General features: G+C 49.5%; 4 protein-coding genes across 4 annotated transcripts; 1 reads left to right on the top strand and 3 right to left on the bottom strand.

Annotated features, from left to right (window-relative positions):
• Positions 1 to 2,044: 2,044 nt before the first annotated feature.
• On the bottom strand, positions 2,045 to 3,699 carry N7473_008735 (putative MFS monosaccharide transporter; the record flags this gene model as incomplete). The annotated part of the gene is made up of 2 exons (XM_057154675.1): positions 2,045 to 2,906; positions 2,957 to 3,699. The coding sequence occupies 2 exons, from the start codon at positions 3,697 to 3,699 to the stop codon at positions 2,045 to 2,047; spliced, it is 1,605 nt and encodes a 534-aa protein (XP_057005805.1).
• Positions 3,700 to 7,677: 3,978 nt separating this feature from the next.
• N7473_008734 (L-lactate dehydrogenase (cytochrome)) lies at positions 7,678 to 9,299 on the top strand (the record flags this gene model as incomplete). The annotated part of the gene is made up of 3 exons (XM_057154674.1): positions 7,678 to 7,783; positions 7,836 to 8,149; positions 8,223 to 9,299. 3 exons carry the CDS (start codon positions 7,678 to 7,680, stop codon positions 9,297 to 9,299), a joined length of 1,497 nt encoding a protein of 498 aa, XP_057005804.1.
• A 1,553-nt stretch (positions 9,300 to 10,852) lies between these two features.
• On the bottom strand, positions 10,853 to 12,113 carry N7473_008733 (uncharacterized protein; the record flags this gene model as incomplete). The annotated part of the gene is made up of 3 exons (XM_057154673.1): positions 10,853 to 11,191; positions 11,245 to 11,563; positions 11,623 to 12,113. The coding sequence occupies 3 exons, from the start codon at positions 12,111 to 12,113 to the stop codon at positions 10,853 to 10,855; spliced, it is 1,149 nt and encodes a 382-aa protein (XP_057005803.1).
• Positions 12,114 to 12,688: 575 nt separating this feature from the next.
• Positions 12,689 to 16,081, bottom strand: N7473_008732 (P-loop containing nucleoside triphosphate hydrolase protein; the record flags this gene model as incomplete). Its single annotated transcript, XM_057154672.1, has 1 exon — positions 12,689 to 16,081. One exon carries the CDS (start codon positions 16,079 to 16,081, stop codon positions 12,689 to 12,691), a length of 3,393 nt encoding a protein of 1,130 aa, XP_057005802.1.
• Positions 16,082 to 16,680: the final 599 nt, after the last annotated feature.

Raw genomic sequence — 16,680 nt, 5'->3', positions numbered from 1 at the left:
CCCGTGGAGGCAACCCGGAAGGCTAAACTTTAGCTCGGCAAGATCACTCATCAGTCCGTCCGATGACGCAACGATCCAACGAATCACGTCCCCGTCCAAGCTTAGGTCATACGAAACTTACATGCTTACTAATGAGTTTAGACAGGAGAACGAAAGGCGAGCAGCACCCTAAAAGCTGAAGAAACTCGGTCCTGGCCGGCTAAATTGGCAATTCGATGGACAAGAAACGGGAAAATGAGAAGGGGTCTCGCCCATCACTCGACCAGTGACCGCTCATCAGCTTAAAATGAATATGGCCGGAGGTATGCCTTGTCTTGCGCCGTGCTGCCGATCCCTGTGCGTGCCATAGTCTCCAAAAATACGAGCCCAGCTTTGCCTTGCAACAACCGTGTATCGGATCTTTTCTAAGCGGGGCAGGGTTGACTAGTTGACCTTGATAGCGACGGTAGCCAACAACGACTAAGACAGCACGGTGCTGTAGGAATGTGGCCGCAGTCTGTCCGACTCGAAATGTCAAAAATCAGGGATTACGTGTGTTACGATACACCTTACATGAGGTTATTCACAAATGTTGGCGCCTCAGGCTACCAGGACCCTAGTAAGCCGGCAAGCTTTCGGTGGAGGTTCACTGGGGCTTCGCTGCCAGTACGTGTACGAACTCCTGCAAGGAAGACCCTTGTAGAGGTTACACAAGCCTCGTGTGGCCCAGGCATGTATCGTAACAGTTGAAATTCTAAACTTCTTATATTCTTGCCTTATAAAATAATTTGGATTTAATACTTTTTCCCTACTCAATTTGATATTGAGATTAGATATCCGAGAAGCAAGAAGTGTTTGCCTGTAAGCCTACAACAAGAAGCGAGTAGGAAATTTTGTAATATTATTTATTAAGTTATTCTAAGCCGACAGAGCGCCGGTAGTCGTAGATAATTTCTAAGTATTAGAATTCTGACAGTACCCGGTTGTATCTAGACGGATATTATCGATTGACTAGGTTGTTCCGTGAGCGAGAAGGCTAGGTTTAATTTGACTAACTTCGTTACGACGCGCTCGTATTAACTACAATCTCACAGCGCGACCTTAGTACGCCTATCTAGTCCGTTAGCAATATCCGAAAAGGGAATCTCTTCTAGAAGTGGCTGAATCTTCCTATCGGTAATCAAGCTAAGCACCTTAGCTACCTTATTAAACAACGAACCTGTAGAGTCTTTAAGAGAAACCTCTCGAGCTACTAGCTCGTAAGTGTTTAATGTTATCTCTTTAGCTGCGAGCCTAACAAGAAGAATTCGTCCTCCGGGCTTTATAGCAGTCACAGCATCACAGTCGTAGTGCCTATACCTGCAAAATCCACAATTACATCTAATTTAATTCTAGGCAGCGTGTCGAGGCTTTTGACGTATACTACTACCCCGGACTCTAAAGCAGGGAGATATTTATTAAGGCTATTATTAATCCTATACACTTTTGTGCCTACGTAGGACGTAAGTTAGACTCCTGAAAAACCTAGGCTACCTAGGCCTATAATAGCAATAGTTAAAGATAGCGATGCATAGGCTTCGAGAACAACATTATAGTAGGCAGTAGCGATAGTATCGGTAGTTACAGCAGCATTGATTGAAAAAGGTTGCATTGAAGAACTTCTCGCTCTCGCCGATTATTGAGTTTATCATACTCTACTCTTTCAGAGCAACAGTGGCTTCGAACACGATTATCGAGACGTCCTGCTCTCGATCACAATTGAACCAGATCAAGAAATTCCAAGTGTATTCAAGGAAAGCGGGTTATTTCGATCACCTCGAAGATTTTAGACATGATCTTAGAATGTACAGCTTGACATTGAAAGACGAAACCAAAGGGTATATGTAGACAAACACGGCACTTTTCATCGACGCATTCTCAAACCAAGCAGAGGTAGCGCTCAGCTCTGGAACGTCCTGTAACTGACCAAAATGGCAGATTGGCATGAGAAATCATAAGTAGACAGAACAAACACATGACTAGACCGTTCAAGTTAAATCATATTTATGTACACGAGTAATCCTTTTCAAGCACGGTTCTCACGGTTCTCACGGTTCTCACGCTGCTCCTCCTCCGATGCAGGGGAACCACCACCCTTCTCCGGATCCTCGGGGCTAGCAGCCGCAAACCCATACTCGATAGCCTTTTGCTCAATCTCCTCATCAGTCAAACTAGGCAGCTCATGCGAAGCCTTAACATAGCTAATCTTCTCGCAATAGCCCTTGGCAAAGATAATATCAATCTCCTCCAAGGAACGGCCAGCAGTCTCAGGATAGAAGAAGTACATAGGCGGGATAAAGATGGCGTTCATAGCAGCGAAGAACAGATACGTGCCCCATCCAATGTGGGCCACCATGACGGGGGTAATCATGACAACGGTAAAGTTGAACAACCAGTTAGAGCAAGTCGAGACGGCATTGGCCTTGGCTCGGGTGCGGATGGGAGATAGCTCGGCTGGGTACAACCAGGGCAGGGGAAGCATGGCAGCGCCGAAGAAGGCCATGTACAAGAAGAGACCGAAGACAGCGCCCTTGGCTGGGCCGGTGCCGCCAGGGATAAGGCAGGCAAAGACGATGATCATGGAGACCATTTGGCCGGCCATACCACCGATGAAGAGCTTGCGACGACCGATCTTCTCGATGAAGAACCAGGAGAATGTGGCGAAGATGGCGTAGACGATCATGTTGATACCGCCGATGAGCATGGACATGAATTCGGTTTGACCGAGGGATTGCTTTAGAAGGACGGGGAGGTAGTAGATGACGGCGTTACAGCCGGACAGCTGTTGGGCGATTTGCGAGGAAGAACCGATGAGCATGCGGCGGAGGTGCTGAGTACGGCCACCAGTGAGCAGGTCGGAGTAGCCAGCACCCTCGGCGACACCAGCACTGAAGAAGAGTCAGTAAATATTCAAGTTAACAGGGATGAAATGACATACGCTTCGATAGATTCAATGACAAGCTGCTTCTGCAACTGAGTCTCACGATCGTCGATCTCCTTTCCAGCCAGAGCAGCAAGCACATACTCACCCTCGTGAACCTTACCCTTAGAGATAAGGTAACGAGGCGAGTCGGGCAAGAAGTACATGCCGATAATAATAATAAAACCGAAAACAATCTGGAACGCAATCGGGAAACGCCAAACCAGATCAGGGGGACCGTACGAAGCACCAAAGTCAATCCAGTAGGCAATCGCCGTACCAATAGCAATAATACCACCCTCGATACAAATCAACAGACCACGGTTGCTAGTACGAGAGCACTCAGCCTGGTAAGTAGGGATAGTAGAAGTGTTCATGCCATTTCCAATACCGGTGATGACACGACCGAACATGAATTGTAGCAGAGGGATATGGCCAACGAAGGAAGTGACCTGGATAACGACGCCAATGACCATGATAGCGGCGCCGGAAATGACCATCCATCGACGACCGAGACGGTCACCGGCAAAAAGAGCGAACATCGCACCAAATAGACAACCTAATTCGTAGACGGCGGTGATGAGGGCTTGCATCGTCGAGTCACCCTTGGCGGCTGTGAAGACGTCGTCGAAGGCGTTGGCTGAAATGATACCTGACATTACACCTTGATCGTAACCGAATAGGAGGAAACCCATTGTTGCAATGGTGGACACTGTCAGGGACAGTGGCCTGCCGGACATGCCAGCAAATTTGGGCGCCATGATGGAAATGTGTTGTAGTTGTCGCAAGTATACGGCAGCGTGTCAGGAGTATATATGAATAGTATGCTGGTGATATGTACTCGAAAACCCCCCACGTGTAGATATCCGATCAAGGGAAACGAAGAAGGGGGAGATCGAGGAGAAGAAGAATGGAATTAATGAAAAAATATGGAGCAAGGGGAGCGAAACAGGTTGTAGGCCCGGGGCAAGGGCGCTCTATTTAACGAGCGACCTCCTCCACACCACACACAAAAGTGGCAACGAGATGTAATCGTGGGGCCCTGTAAGATTCTTTCCCCGTGTCTAACATGTCCATCGTGTGCAGACTCTCCTTACACTCCCGCGAAGTATTAAGTGGCTCCCGAACCCGCCAGCCGACCGATACAGGCTCCGCTCCACCCAAACCTTCACACTTGCTGGTCCGGCGAATGGGGGCTCCGCTCGGTGGAGCCAAGCTGTCGGATACATCAATTATAAGCAGTTAAGCATTTTCTTGCAGACCCGCCCAGCACAGTGCGAGTCTGGTTGTCCCTGATGACATCAAAGCTACCCAAACTAATGCATTTCGGGATAGTCGGGTCAACCTCGCTGAAAATCATGATTCGCAAGGACGTTGTGAAGTGGAGGGAGAGTGGGTGTGCGAATTACGTTTGTCGTCGACGTGCTGTGACGCTGGAGGGGGTTGAGGTTGAGATGTGCAGTGGCCTAGCCAGACATAGTGCATGCACGGAGATATTTTGCAACTTCCTGGAACGGGTAGTTAGAGAAAATACTTGAAATTGAAATACTGTCAAAGCATACATATGTTTTTCTATCCACGCTATTGATAACGGCAAGGTAAACGGTAGGGATATCACGCATGAACGGAGAAGCTCCAGCAAGAAGGTCGAGTATAACCGTTTCGCAACCATACCCACGGTAAGAGAAATCGGAATTTGATGCAGATTCTTATTGCGGGGACCACACTACTATTTCAACTCCAACCTGTTAAAACTTGGAGTAGTTCCATCATTTCTGCCCTACCTCGGAAAAGAAGCGTGATATGGCCACTATCACTACACGTACCAACAACCGGTATAATACATTCATACTAAAGACTTACTGCCACAAAGTATCCTATCCCGGGGACATCGACATCATGAAAAAAGCTTCCAAAGATACAAGTATCAGCGGACATCCCCGCTTCCAAATAAACCCTCAAGCCACAATCCTGCCGTGCGTGCAGTAGTGTGCGCCCAACGGCGCAGAGCATGAGCGGAAAGGGCAGGGTGCATACCAGCCCCGACGATTCGGCACCGCAGGCAGCAAAAAGTACTCGGGAAGCCGTCACCGTAAACCCGAAGGAGGGCAGCGACCGGGCAGTTTGTGGGCGATGATGCAAGAATGCACCGTGCGCGAACTAGCGGACCCTCCCAGCGGATCAGTGGGGCTTTAGGTAAGGGCCCATTATTGGATCTTCGGGCGCGACTGTATCAACATGGATGGATGGTGCACAATTAATTATCAAGTTGCCTTTGGGTTGTTCTCTTGCTTTCTACGCGCGTTTCGAATATATGTGCATATCTCACGCTTCATAATGAGGGAAGTTTGGCATGTCTTCATCTCCATGGATCTTATCGCACGCATCACTGTTGGGTCCGACTCGGCAATTTTCATTATGATCATTCATCTTGCGTTATGCGCGGTGGAGATTCCATGGAGTAGGGGCTCCGCCGGCCTGCTTTCTGCATTACTGAAATCGAATCAGCTTGATTGATTTCAGTCGATAGCCAATGATAGAAAATACGATACATAATTGCGACGGTTTCAAAGTTCCGTGTTTTGGTTCGTTTTGGCTTCTGCTTCGAATTTGCTTGTTTCCTAGAGTCAATGTTGTAGTACAACACAAGCAATACACCAAAGTAGACTTGAAGTTTTGTGGTGTCTGGATTTTGAATACATAATGCTACGCTCTCACGATTGAATAATTCTTTACTTATTCAGAATTGCGTCTTCATCCACAATTTGAACCAGCCGAGGAGAGTAACAATCCGACAAGACACTTTTTGTCCCCCACACCTATGGTTTTTTTGACCCAATAATCCCATGCAGTAGCCTAATAAAATTCTGTTGAAAAATCAGATATGTATGCCATTTCAACACTGTATACGGACCCGCTCGATGATGTCGGGAACCACTTTTCGGCTCGGATTTTTCTGGAATCTTGCAGCTGGTCCACATCGGACAAAATCTTACAAGAGTGATCTGTGGAAGTTCGAATTCTTGTGATAAAGTGCAATGTTATTTCCGCTATATTACAGAAAGCTACAGGCATCGTGTCCTCGTGGGATATTGTTTAACCCTGCGCTATTGAGAGACTCCTTCCAGAGAAGTCATTAGCGACTACTAGTTTACCGAAAATAATATAGTAATGCGGAGCGCGACCATACTGTTGACGATATATATTGTAGATCTTGGATATCTTAAACAACGTGTATCGACATGCATCATGTCGCATGTGACAACGCTAGACATGTAGTATTACTTGGTGTTGTTCAATTAAACAATATCGCAAGAGAATAATAATTACAAAGATACTCGGAAAATATCAGCGCAGATGACATGGATGTTCGTGCAGCCTGGATATGCGGAGCCCCACCTCGTGATGCGAGCAACGTCATCCTGGTCAAAGTCGGGATACTGAATGAAAAAAAATCATTGAGAATTGACCGTGGAAACAATTCCCGCGGTTCAGTAGCAAAATCAGTGAAATTGACCAAGGATACCACAAATTTGTTGTTATACGAGCTATCCTTGCCACGAAAGAGGGATCTCAGCCCCGAAAGAAAGGAAATACTTGAGCACTACGCCGAGTTGAAATTATAGGTTACGACAACGCCACACCCGCTGCGGATCTTTACCGGACGGGCATATGATATCAGGGCTCCATTCTATACAACTACTGTAGAAATTCCCCCGTTTTGGACCAAGCTGAAGAAGCGGAGGGGCGGAGATGCGGATGCCTAATTATCAATAGTGCGGCGATAACACTCGGAGCATCCGGCAACGCCGGAAAAGGTACTTTGATTGACTTCTTGAGTATAGATGAACTGAAAAGGCATATGGTTCGATACCGATGCTCAGATTTTGATCGGCCAAGGTTGATGCTGGAGTTGCCGTTATCAGATTGGAGGTAATGAATACCGGAAAGCTTAACATGGTGCTCTTCTGAGATCTGAAAAGATAGTTAATTCGGTTTTGCATGTCTAGATATTTCCTGCCTCAGGCCGACATGACGCCATGTAGTTTCCGGCTTTTTGCCTGAGGCAGAAACAACTTCGGCAGGCCTTCGCTTTGCGCCTACCACATTCCGATCAAATGCAGATCAACTTGGAATGAAATGTAGAATGAGTAGACCCATTTTGCATCTGCTGATGACTGACCTTATATACGACTGTTTCCCCCTGAACACAGAATCCGGAAACGAAAGTCCATCCGCGAACTGCTCGGGACAACAGTCTCCGTGGCCCGACTTGTAATGCCAGTAACGTGACTGGCCCGCGGTGAATTAAGCCGAGGCTGATAGGCCTCAGGTTTCATAGTCAGTATTCAAGAGCGCGCGGAGTGATCTGCTGTGGTTTGAAGAGAATATAAGATCATGATAGATGTCGCGGATATTGCGGTCGGCATACTGATGATACCCCGCCACGGCTATTTCTCTCGCCCGACCATTTCGATCGAGAGCCTGTATCGGGATGATCAAATCTTGTTCCTTGATGGTTGGATTTGCGGCGAATCAGAACCACCCGAATCGGCCGAGAAGCTCCCCGCAACTTTCTCTCCCCCGGACTCCAATAGCCCGAGGTCTTCAACTTCACCTTTTTCTTCCAACATCCCTGCCCTTTTGACATCTCTCACATTTGTCTTGTTCGCATATTCTCATACCATTGTATGCGATAGAATTAGACCTTGTCTTTACACATACATTCCGCTGCCAATATGAGCCAAAGATTGACCGGCGCCGCGGTCGCCGAGCACAACTCCAAGGACTCGTGCTGGGTCATTGTCCACGGAAAAGCTTACGATGTCACCGAGTTCCTGCCAGGTTGGTATCCCTACCGTCGATTCTTTCGTATATTCTAACCGGATCAATATAGAACACCCCGGCGGCCAAAAAATCATCCTCAAGTATGCCGGCAAAGATGCGACCGAGGAATTCGACCCAATTCACCCCCCAGATACCCTCGACAAGTACTTGGACAAGTCCAAGCACCTCGGCGAGGTCGATATGAGCACCGTGGAGCAAGAAGAGAAGGCCTTTGACCCAGAGGAGGCCGATCGTCTGGAGCGTGTCAAGCGGATGCCTTCGCTCGCCGCATGCTACAACCTCATGGACTTTGAGGCTGTCGCTCGGCAAGTTATGAAGAAGACGGCATGGGCCTACTATTCCAGCGGAGCAGACGACGAAATTGTATGTCATATCTCGACTTCCTCCACCAATTCCAACGTGATCAATGGGCGTACTAACTAATTACCCGTCTTAGACATTGCGCGAAAACCACCACGCTTTCCACAAGATCTGGTTCCGCCCCCGCGTCCTCGTCGACGTCGAGAATGTTGACATCTCCACCACCATGCTCGGAACCCCCTGCTCCATCCCCTTCTACGTGACCGCCACCGCACTTGGCAAGCTCGGCCACCCCGAGGGTGAAGTCGTGCTCACCAAGGCCGCCCACAAGCACGACGTCATCCAGATGATCCCAACCCTCGCCTCATGCTCCTTCGACGAGATTGTCGACGCCAAGCAGGGCGACCAGGTGCAATGGCTCCAGCTTTACGTCAACAAGGACCGCGAGATCACCCGTAAGATTGTCGAGCACGCCGAAGCGCGCGGGTGCAAGGGTCTTTTCATCACGGTCGATGCTCCCCAATTGGGTCGTCGCGAGAAGGACATGCGGTCCAAGTTCAGTGACCCCGGTTCCAACGTGCAGTCTGGTGATGATGGAATCGACCGGTCCCAGGGTGCTGCCCGTGCTATTTCCTCTTTCATTGATCCCGCGCTATCGTGGAAGGATATCCCCTGGTTCAAGAGTATCACGAAGATGCCTATCGTGCTGAAGGGTGTTCAATGTGTGGAGGATGTTCTCCGTGCCGTCGAGGCCGGTGTTGAGGGTGTTGTTCTCTCCAATCACGGCGGTCGTCAACTGGAGACCGCCCGCTCCGGTATCGAGGTCCTTGCTGAAGTTATGCCCGCTCTCCGCGAGCGCGGCTGGGAAAAGCGCATTGAAGTCTACGTTGACGGCGGTGTGCGCCGAGCCACAGATATTCTAAAGGCGCTCTGCCTAGGCGCCAAGGGTGTTGGTATCGGTCGGCCCTTCTTGTTCGCCATGTCCGCATATGGCGTTGACGGTGTCAACCGCGCTATGCAGCTGCTCAAAGACGAAATGGAAATGAACATGCGTCTGATTGGTGCTACACGGATTGAAGAGCTGAACCCCAGCCTGTTGGATACACGCGGTCTGCTCGGTGGGCATGCCGGTGCTATTCCCTCCGATACGCTTGGTCTGGGTGTGTACGACCCACTCGAGGCTCCGCGATTCAACGAGAAGGCCAAGCTATAGGGTGTCTCGATTTGAATGTCTTTGCGTGGTTTGGTTTGTGTTAATACTTGCAAGCATTTTGTATTGAATAATTCCCCCTGCCTCGGTCAGGTGGGACGCGTGTGTATATACCCATGCCTGAGATTGGGCATTGAATGTCATGATAGAAAATACAGACATTTGCATAGCTTTACATTTGGATGGTTTTTCATAAACTTTTTCCGGGTTGTTAAGTAATTCCATGATTGGGGTGATTATGAATGCCGATGAGGAATTCCAGCCCGCTGTCCCGTTCCGTCCTCGGGCTGTGAATAGTCCTGGACTGTGCGCTCTGCGACCTCAGCTCTGATTCTTGTAGCCAAGGGTTCAGAACCACACATCAACAACTGCCCGGGTCGTCGAGTGGGTGAGGAATGACGCTTCGAGCCATCCGATTACTCAGTTTCTAACGCCTTCTTCAGTATGATTCGCGTTTAGTATGTCCCACTATCCCTTCGCTGCTCCCATATCAAGTCACTAACAACATCCCCAGGGGTTCACCCAAAGCAATTGACTACGCGAGGCCCGGATCGCTCCCGGGCTCGGGCCTCTTTTTTTCTTTGTATCTTATTTTTTGTTTTCCTTTTCGTCTACAGGCCTGGTCCACAAAGTGCAAGATTTCTCTAAAGTGCGGCTGGCCTATCTTTCTTTCCTTTTTGTGTATTTTTTAGAGGATGTGTTCATATCTGGCTGTCATCACAATTAATGCACTCGTTTGCAAAACCTGTGAAGCTAGTGTTAAGTCTGGAATTATTGGGTTGGGTGTTGCTGTTTAACCATCTGTCTAAACCTTTAGGAAGGAACTGGAAGAGGTAGTGATCCCATGTGGAATCGCAGCCTAATCATTAACCTATATTCCTTGTAGTATTACCTGTATACCGTGATTGGTTTTTCGTTTTCGAGCAGTGTATAAATAAGCTGCCCTCGGATGTCCTTTTTACTGTCTTCTTAGATGTCTTTAGGTCTAGATGTTATCCGTTGACACCTTTGTAAGCTTCCACCTCTTGAAAAGGGACGTGAGACATGTTAGGTAAAGATCGCGCTCGCGAGTTGCTCCTTTCCCTTCTGATCATCAACCTCCTGACGCGAGAGACCGATGGCCTCATTCTTAGACGACCTAAAGCACTTAGTACCAGACCTTTTCAAGCTTCTCCTTCAAAACAAATGTGAAGGGAAATGGCGAGGAAATATTTTGACTGCTTTGTTTCTACATTGTGTTGATCGTGCCTGTAATTGAACTTATTAGTTGTGACCTTCGGTCTTCTATCGATACGATCGTCTATTCATATTATTTATCTAACTCTGGGTTGCCCTCAAAAAATGCTGCAGTGCTGATTGGTTGCATTCCAATCCTGTACTTAAGCGAAAATGGTTTCCATTGTTCTATTTGCCTATGGCAACTGCTTGATTGCAAGCTGTCTCGCGCAGCAACTTTATTGAGCAAGGTGACATCAAAGCAATAAGTCTTTATCCAATGGCGTTTACTTTACCCCCGACGCCGAGATGAAAACATTCGATTCCCGGTCAGTCATTACTCAGACCTTCACCCAGTCGTCATTATTTTCGTCTGGCTCCTCCTCGTTTGGCTCCTCCGTGTCCTGCTGAACATTTGTTGGAAGATCAATGACCACCGGGATCTCCTCTTCCTCATTCAAACCACCCAATGCAATCGGCCATGCCCATTTCAACAGCATATTCATCATACTGTAAAACTTTTCTTGGTCGATACTCTCTAGGTAGGACATGCCAGCAGGCGGCGCTAAGGCATATGCTGAGAAATCCAAAAGTCGGGTTAAACCAACATGGAGCTTCCCGTCATAATATCCACTGAGGATACGGCATTTGCCTGACCGATCCGCGAGGAAGAGTATTGTCTGTTCTCGTCAGTGCTGCCTAAGACCATTTTAGTGTAGAATGGCAGACTCACTGGGAACTCAGGGTTGTAACTACATGGTTCGGCATCGTGGATTGGCGTCCACGCGCACAACATGGATTCCAACATTGTATGAACCAAGATTGTCACTTCGTCTCTGGAAGGTCGTGAATCATCGCCGCATTGTCCAACATCCCCAGAAGCCAATACATGACTTCCATGGTCCACGAGGAGCTCGTCTCCATCACTCAACAGGGTGACTGTCACTCCAGGGTCGAGTTTCCACCGGCAAAGGTATTTCAAACTTGAAGGCACCATGTCCAAAACATTGAATTTTTTTTCGAGAGGATTGGTCTGCCTTTCCTCAGCCTCACTAATACAAGAAGGTTAGATAGAACACCTTGGGTTCGAGTGTGGAATTGTGAAGCTCACAGATCATAGATCCATCCGTATTGGCTTGGCTGTCCTCCTTCAGAGGGACTGAGATCACGAAACGGGTTTACAAGGTCTTTATTCCCTTCAAAAGAGTATTCCTCAAAAGTAGATACGAGGTACAGAGCAAAAAGCCCGGGTTCGTCACTGAAGACGTTTGTTTTATCATTCGGCTTAGTCGTCTCATAAACAGCCTCCCGCCAAACTTTATTCAAAGAATCCCAATCTTGTTTGCAGGCATCGGAGATCTCTGGGAAGTCGGTCCTTGGAAGGAAAAAGGTGTTGGCAGGAGGTGATATAGCTCCAGTTTCGATATCCATATCATGAACGAGGATCCCAAGGCGAAGCAACTCCGTATCAAGGATGTAAGGATTGTAATCTTTGTCGCCAAATTCCAGGGAATATGAGTCACTAGGGTTAGGAGGCAGCGATCGGAGGATCCATTGCAACTTCTTCCAGGACTTTTTCAGTTGCGCCGTGTGGGTTACCATTTTGAGGAATTATTTTGGAGGTGGACTAGAGGAGGGTGAAGCTGAATGTAAATGGAACAAGGGAGAGGTCAGGGAAGAGGGAAACTTCCTCTGGTGAGTAAATAGTTCCAGAAATCTACCTGGCGGGGGATACGACATAATTCCTAAACGGGAAGCCGACCCCAATCTTAAACAGCTGTGACGCCAAATTAGGTATAGTAGGCCACCAGTTCCATGGAATCGCGACCACCTAAAATCTACACAGGTCCCGTTAATCACATTGTTTTACCTCTAGAGAAAGCTGCTTGTGTATACGCGATTCAGCAACGCTACTGAATAAGGCCACAGAAAACTTCAGTAATATGTATACAGCGACCTTGCACTGAGTTGTAGGATAACAAAGCGCCCGTACCAGGGACAAGACGACAGCCAGATCAAAAAGACGCCACCATCCGGTGCGCAACATTTTTAGTTGGTCCCTTCGTTTAGTTATTACTTCGACACTGAGCAAGGAATGATCCAGAAACAAAGATATTCTTCAGCATTGGAACTGCTACCAGACCATGCCAAATGACCACTACCGGATTTCAACCGATTTACCGCCTCGGGCTTCTAGAACGAGCGCGTTCTTGCCTGGAGCCTCGTGAGCCTTGAGGGTTTCGAAGGTCGCGCATCTGCCTGTCGTACCACGCCACTCGTGCAGCTTCCCTCGCAGAATCTGCTTGGTGCTGCATGTGACCTTCCATGGCAGCATGCCTTCTAGCTTCCAACTCCGCAAGCCTGTCGTCCCTTGCTCGTTGGTCTTCACTTGGCGATGGAGGGCGAGCGGGCAACGACACAGCCAGGTTCTGAGGAAGTCCAGAGGCCGGACGGTGCGAAAGGGCAAAAGGAGCAGGCTGTGGAAGGCTAGAGGGCACGGCCTGAGGAGGGCCGCCGAGGGGCTCAGGCTGAGCATGGTCAAAAGGCATAGACCGTGGCGGAAGACCAACGAAGGGAGGAGTTCCACGTGCCGGAAACTCTTGCTCGGGTTCGTCAATGTCCATGGCATCTTGCTGAGATGGCATAACCGGATGCGCCAGGCGAGGAGCTTTGACATGGCTGTAGTAGATATAACCTGGCTCGGGATCAACTTCAGTCACCGTGCGCCGGTCGACCCAGGTCAAGACGTGTTCCTCCTGCCTGACATCCTCAAAAAGCCCTCGAAGGACCTTTGCGCTCTCAAGCCGTTTAACCGAGGTCATAAACTGTTCGTTCCAAGCTGCCATATTGCCGACCACGATCAAGACCTTTTGCGCACGGCTCAAGGCTACGTTCAGCCTCTCCTTGCTTGCCACAAAGCCCAAGGACCTTATGTCCTTGCCGGGTTTCGTCAAGGAAAGCAGGACAATCGGTGCCTCCTGCCCCTGCGCAGCGTCAACCGTAAGATTGTCGCGAACTGCTAGGCTACTATCCTTGAGCATGCGGGAGATAAGCCGGCGTTGAGCCTTGTAAGGGCTGATGACCATGACATCTTCAGCACTGATCTTCTGACCTGCGGCAGTCTGGAACGAATACAATTCAGCGAGGAGATGCCGAATGACCACTGCCTGCGACTGGTTCTCGAACGAGGTGCCATGTTCCTCCTTCTCCGCATAACCGATGACGCTGATGAACAAGCGTCGGATACCAGCTATGTTTTGGCCGTGGAAGTGGTGGCGCTTCCTTGTAAACTCATCCCAGGTATCCCCTACGCGCTCGGGCTGACTGTTGATCGGGCTCGCGGTCAAACGACCGTTGTAGATCTGCCGATTGAACAGGGCAAGGATCTGCGGGTGATTGCGATAGTTGACATTGAGAAAGGTAGAAGGATAACCGCACTCGCCAAGACGAGCCATCAAGGAGCGCTTGAGGTACTGCGCACCCTCATTTTGCTGACCTTCCGAGGTGACTGTTGGCGGAAGCTGGTCAGGATCACCAAGCAGGATGACAGCGCGGACGGTCTCGGCATTTTTCGTCAAGGGGATCATATGATCCCCTTCCAAGCATTGACCTGACTCATCGCAGATGACAACGTCTGGCTTGAACGCCAGCCGCAAATCCTCTTGAGCGGAAGTACTGAGCGTGCTTGCAACGACTCTGATGCTCTTCATTGCGAAAACTTGCCGCATCAGGTGTTCGTACGCACTCCGGAACTTTATCTGCTCTTGCCCTTGGACTCCTGACTTGCGATCTTTTTCCAGCAATTCCAAAAAGATGGCGCTCCACTGGTCCGTTGGTGTATTGCGGGCATGCTTCAGAACTAGCGTGTGGGTCTGGCATTTCTCAATTTCGCGCTCCACGTCCGAGAGTTCAGGCGTGTTGTTCGGTCCCCGCTTGGCACTATCTTGTCGGATCGTCGCGAATTGGCATGCGGGCGATCTGAAGCGAACGACTGTGCCACACCAGCTTCGAAAACGCTGGTCATTCTTCGTCGCCTCGTACAATGGATGGAAGAGATTATCCACACCTTTGTTGGATCCCGCAACTACCAGAACCTTAAGACCGAGTGATGCCAGGGTGAGAATAATGCGTTTCGCGGTTCTGGTCTTCCCTGTACCCGGGGGGCCCACGATGAGATGCACACCTCCAGGAACCGCGACGGTCGACTTCCTCACTGCTTGAGCTTGCTCAGTGTCGAGTGGCACGACCTTCTCGATATGCTTGAGATACTCATCCTGCTTGGCTTGCTCGATGGATGATATATCGCGAAGGTTTAGCTCGAAGTAATCCGGACAGTAGGGGTCGACCTCTCTCCCATGGCCAAGGACCAGTTTTCGCAACGAGTACCCTTTGTTCTTGTTCTCTGGCATATCTCCAAAGCATTTCACTTGGCCAACGGCTTCGAGGGCCACTAATTGCTCGTTGACCGGTAGCAAATTAGGAGTCACAATCGCAGTAACTACGAGATCTTGACCCTCATATGCTTGAAGCTCGGCTCGAACAAACATTGTGAAATCTGCTTTGAAGGAATCGTTGTCACTGACGACCAAGCCCTCGAGATTGAGCTCTTGCTTGGCTAGCCGTGTCTCTAAGTTGGCGGGATCTCGAATAGCGAACCTCACCTGTGTCGAGGAGGACAGTGTAGGGAACTGCTGGGCGTTGACGGTCACATCGACGTACCACCAGTCATTTTGGCCGGCTGTCCGCAAACGAGCTTTATGGACACGCTCAAGATTGAAGATCTCCAAAAGCGAGGCCTTCTGGTAGTCCCGCTCATTTCGCGTCGCTGCTACCAGGATCGAGCTTCTGTCCTCTTCATCAATAAAGAAGGGATCATGCGGTTTCAGCTCAGCGTAGCGGTCATGAGAATCGAACAGCCATGGCATGGGTGGACTGCGATCGGAGTTTTCTGTCACTGGGTTTCTTGCGTAGAACCAGTAGGCTTTAGGCTGTGGCTCTGGTTGACCATCAGCATTAGTGCGGACAAGCTGCACGAGTCGTCCCAGCCGATTGAAGCAGGTTTGGCCTTTCTGGACATCCTTCTCCTCATGCGGGATCCAGATGACGGCCTCGTTCTCTTCCCAGCGGACCGAATTGAGGATCTTCCAATCCCTACGTTCTGTATTGTCGATGGGTTCTTCTCTCTCCGCGGAAGGAATTGGTGGCTGTGCGGAGGGTCGGATCTTGATGAACGCAAGTCGAGGTCGCTCTATCTTTAACCGATGACGGTACTGGTTGACGAAAGCCGGATCATCTCGATCGAAGCCGGTCTCAATCGAACAGTTCTTGGCAGTGAATACCACTTGACCTCGTTGCTTGGTACGGAGTGTGAAGGCCACTCTCGGTTGCTGCGAGTCAAGAACGATATGATATTTGCCGGAGAATAGCTCGTTTCCAACCGTCATTTGGCATGGTCTCCACTTGATTGCCATAGTCCTCAGGTCGGTAGGGCAGTCATAACCGAGCGGCTTATCGAAGGGATCGGGGGCAAACAACGCGTTGGCCATACTGCCAGCAGTGGGTACCTCCATTGCGCGAGGAGAAGGCAGAGGAGAGGAGAAATAGAGAGTGTAGTGGTGGTTAGGGGGGATGGAAAAGGGCTTTCTAAGAAAGCGCCTGAGGGGGGATGAAAAGAGTCTTCTAAGAAGACGCCTGAGAGGAGGGCAGGGAGGAGGGCAGGGGAATCAATGTGGATGGGGATCGGGCAGGGAACAAAGGACCGAGCAGTGCGGACTGGCAGGACATCCAGCTTGATTTGATGCCTATCGATCAGTTCATCAGTAAATCAAGTATATGCCTGGTGGTTTGAAGGCTTCCAACTCACACTTTGTGAGGCTCAGGCGACGCGAAGCTTCGTCTGGACAAGATGTGTGGGAAGACGAAGAGCTTGCAGAGGATTGGTGGGAGATGTGAAGACGAAGTGGGAAAAGCAAAAGAAGAAAACCTCGCTGGATGGTATTACCCACGCGTCTCAGGCCTAAGGCCGCGGTGTTTGGCCGCGTCGCTGACTCTACTTTCCTATTTGGGAAGGCGCGCTGGTAGTGCACATGACTGAGCCTGTCCAGTCGCCTTACCCTTTTTATTCTTCTTCTTCCTCCCCTTCTTCCTCTTTCTCTTCCTCTTCTTCTTC

Source organism: Penicillium subrubescens, assembly GCF_028828155.1.
Source record: "Penicillium subrubescens strain IBT 31985 chromosome Unknown utg000006l_segment0_segment0, whole genome shotgun sequence".
Taxonomy (NCBI): domain Eukaryota; kingdom Fungi; phylum Ascomycota; class Eurotiomycetes; order Eurotiales; family Aspergillaceae; genus Penicillium; species Penicillium subrubescens.
The sequence above is the reverse complement of the archived record's forward strand: the minus strand, read 5'-3'. Positions and strand labels throughout refer to the sequence as shown.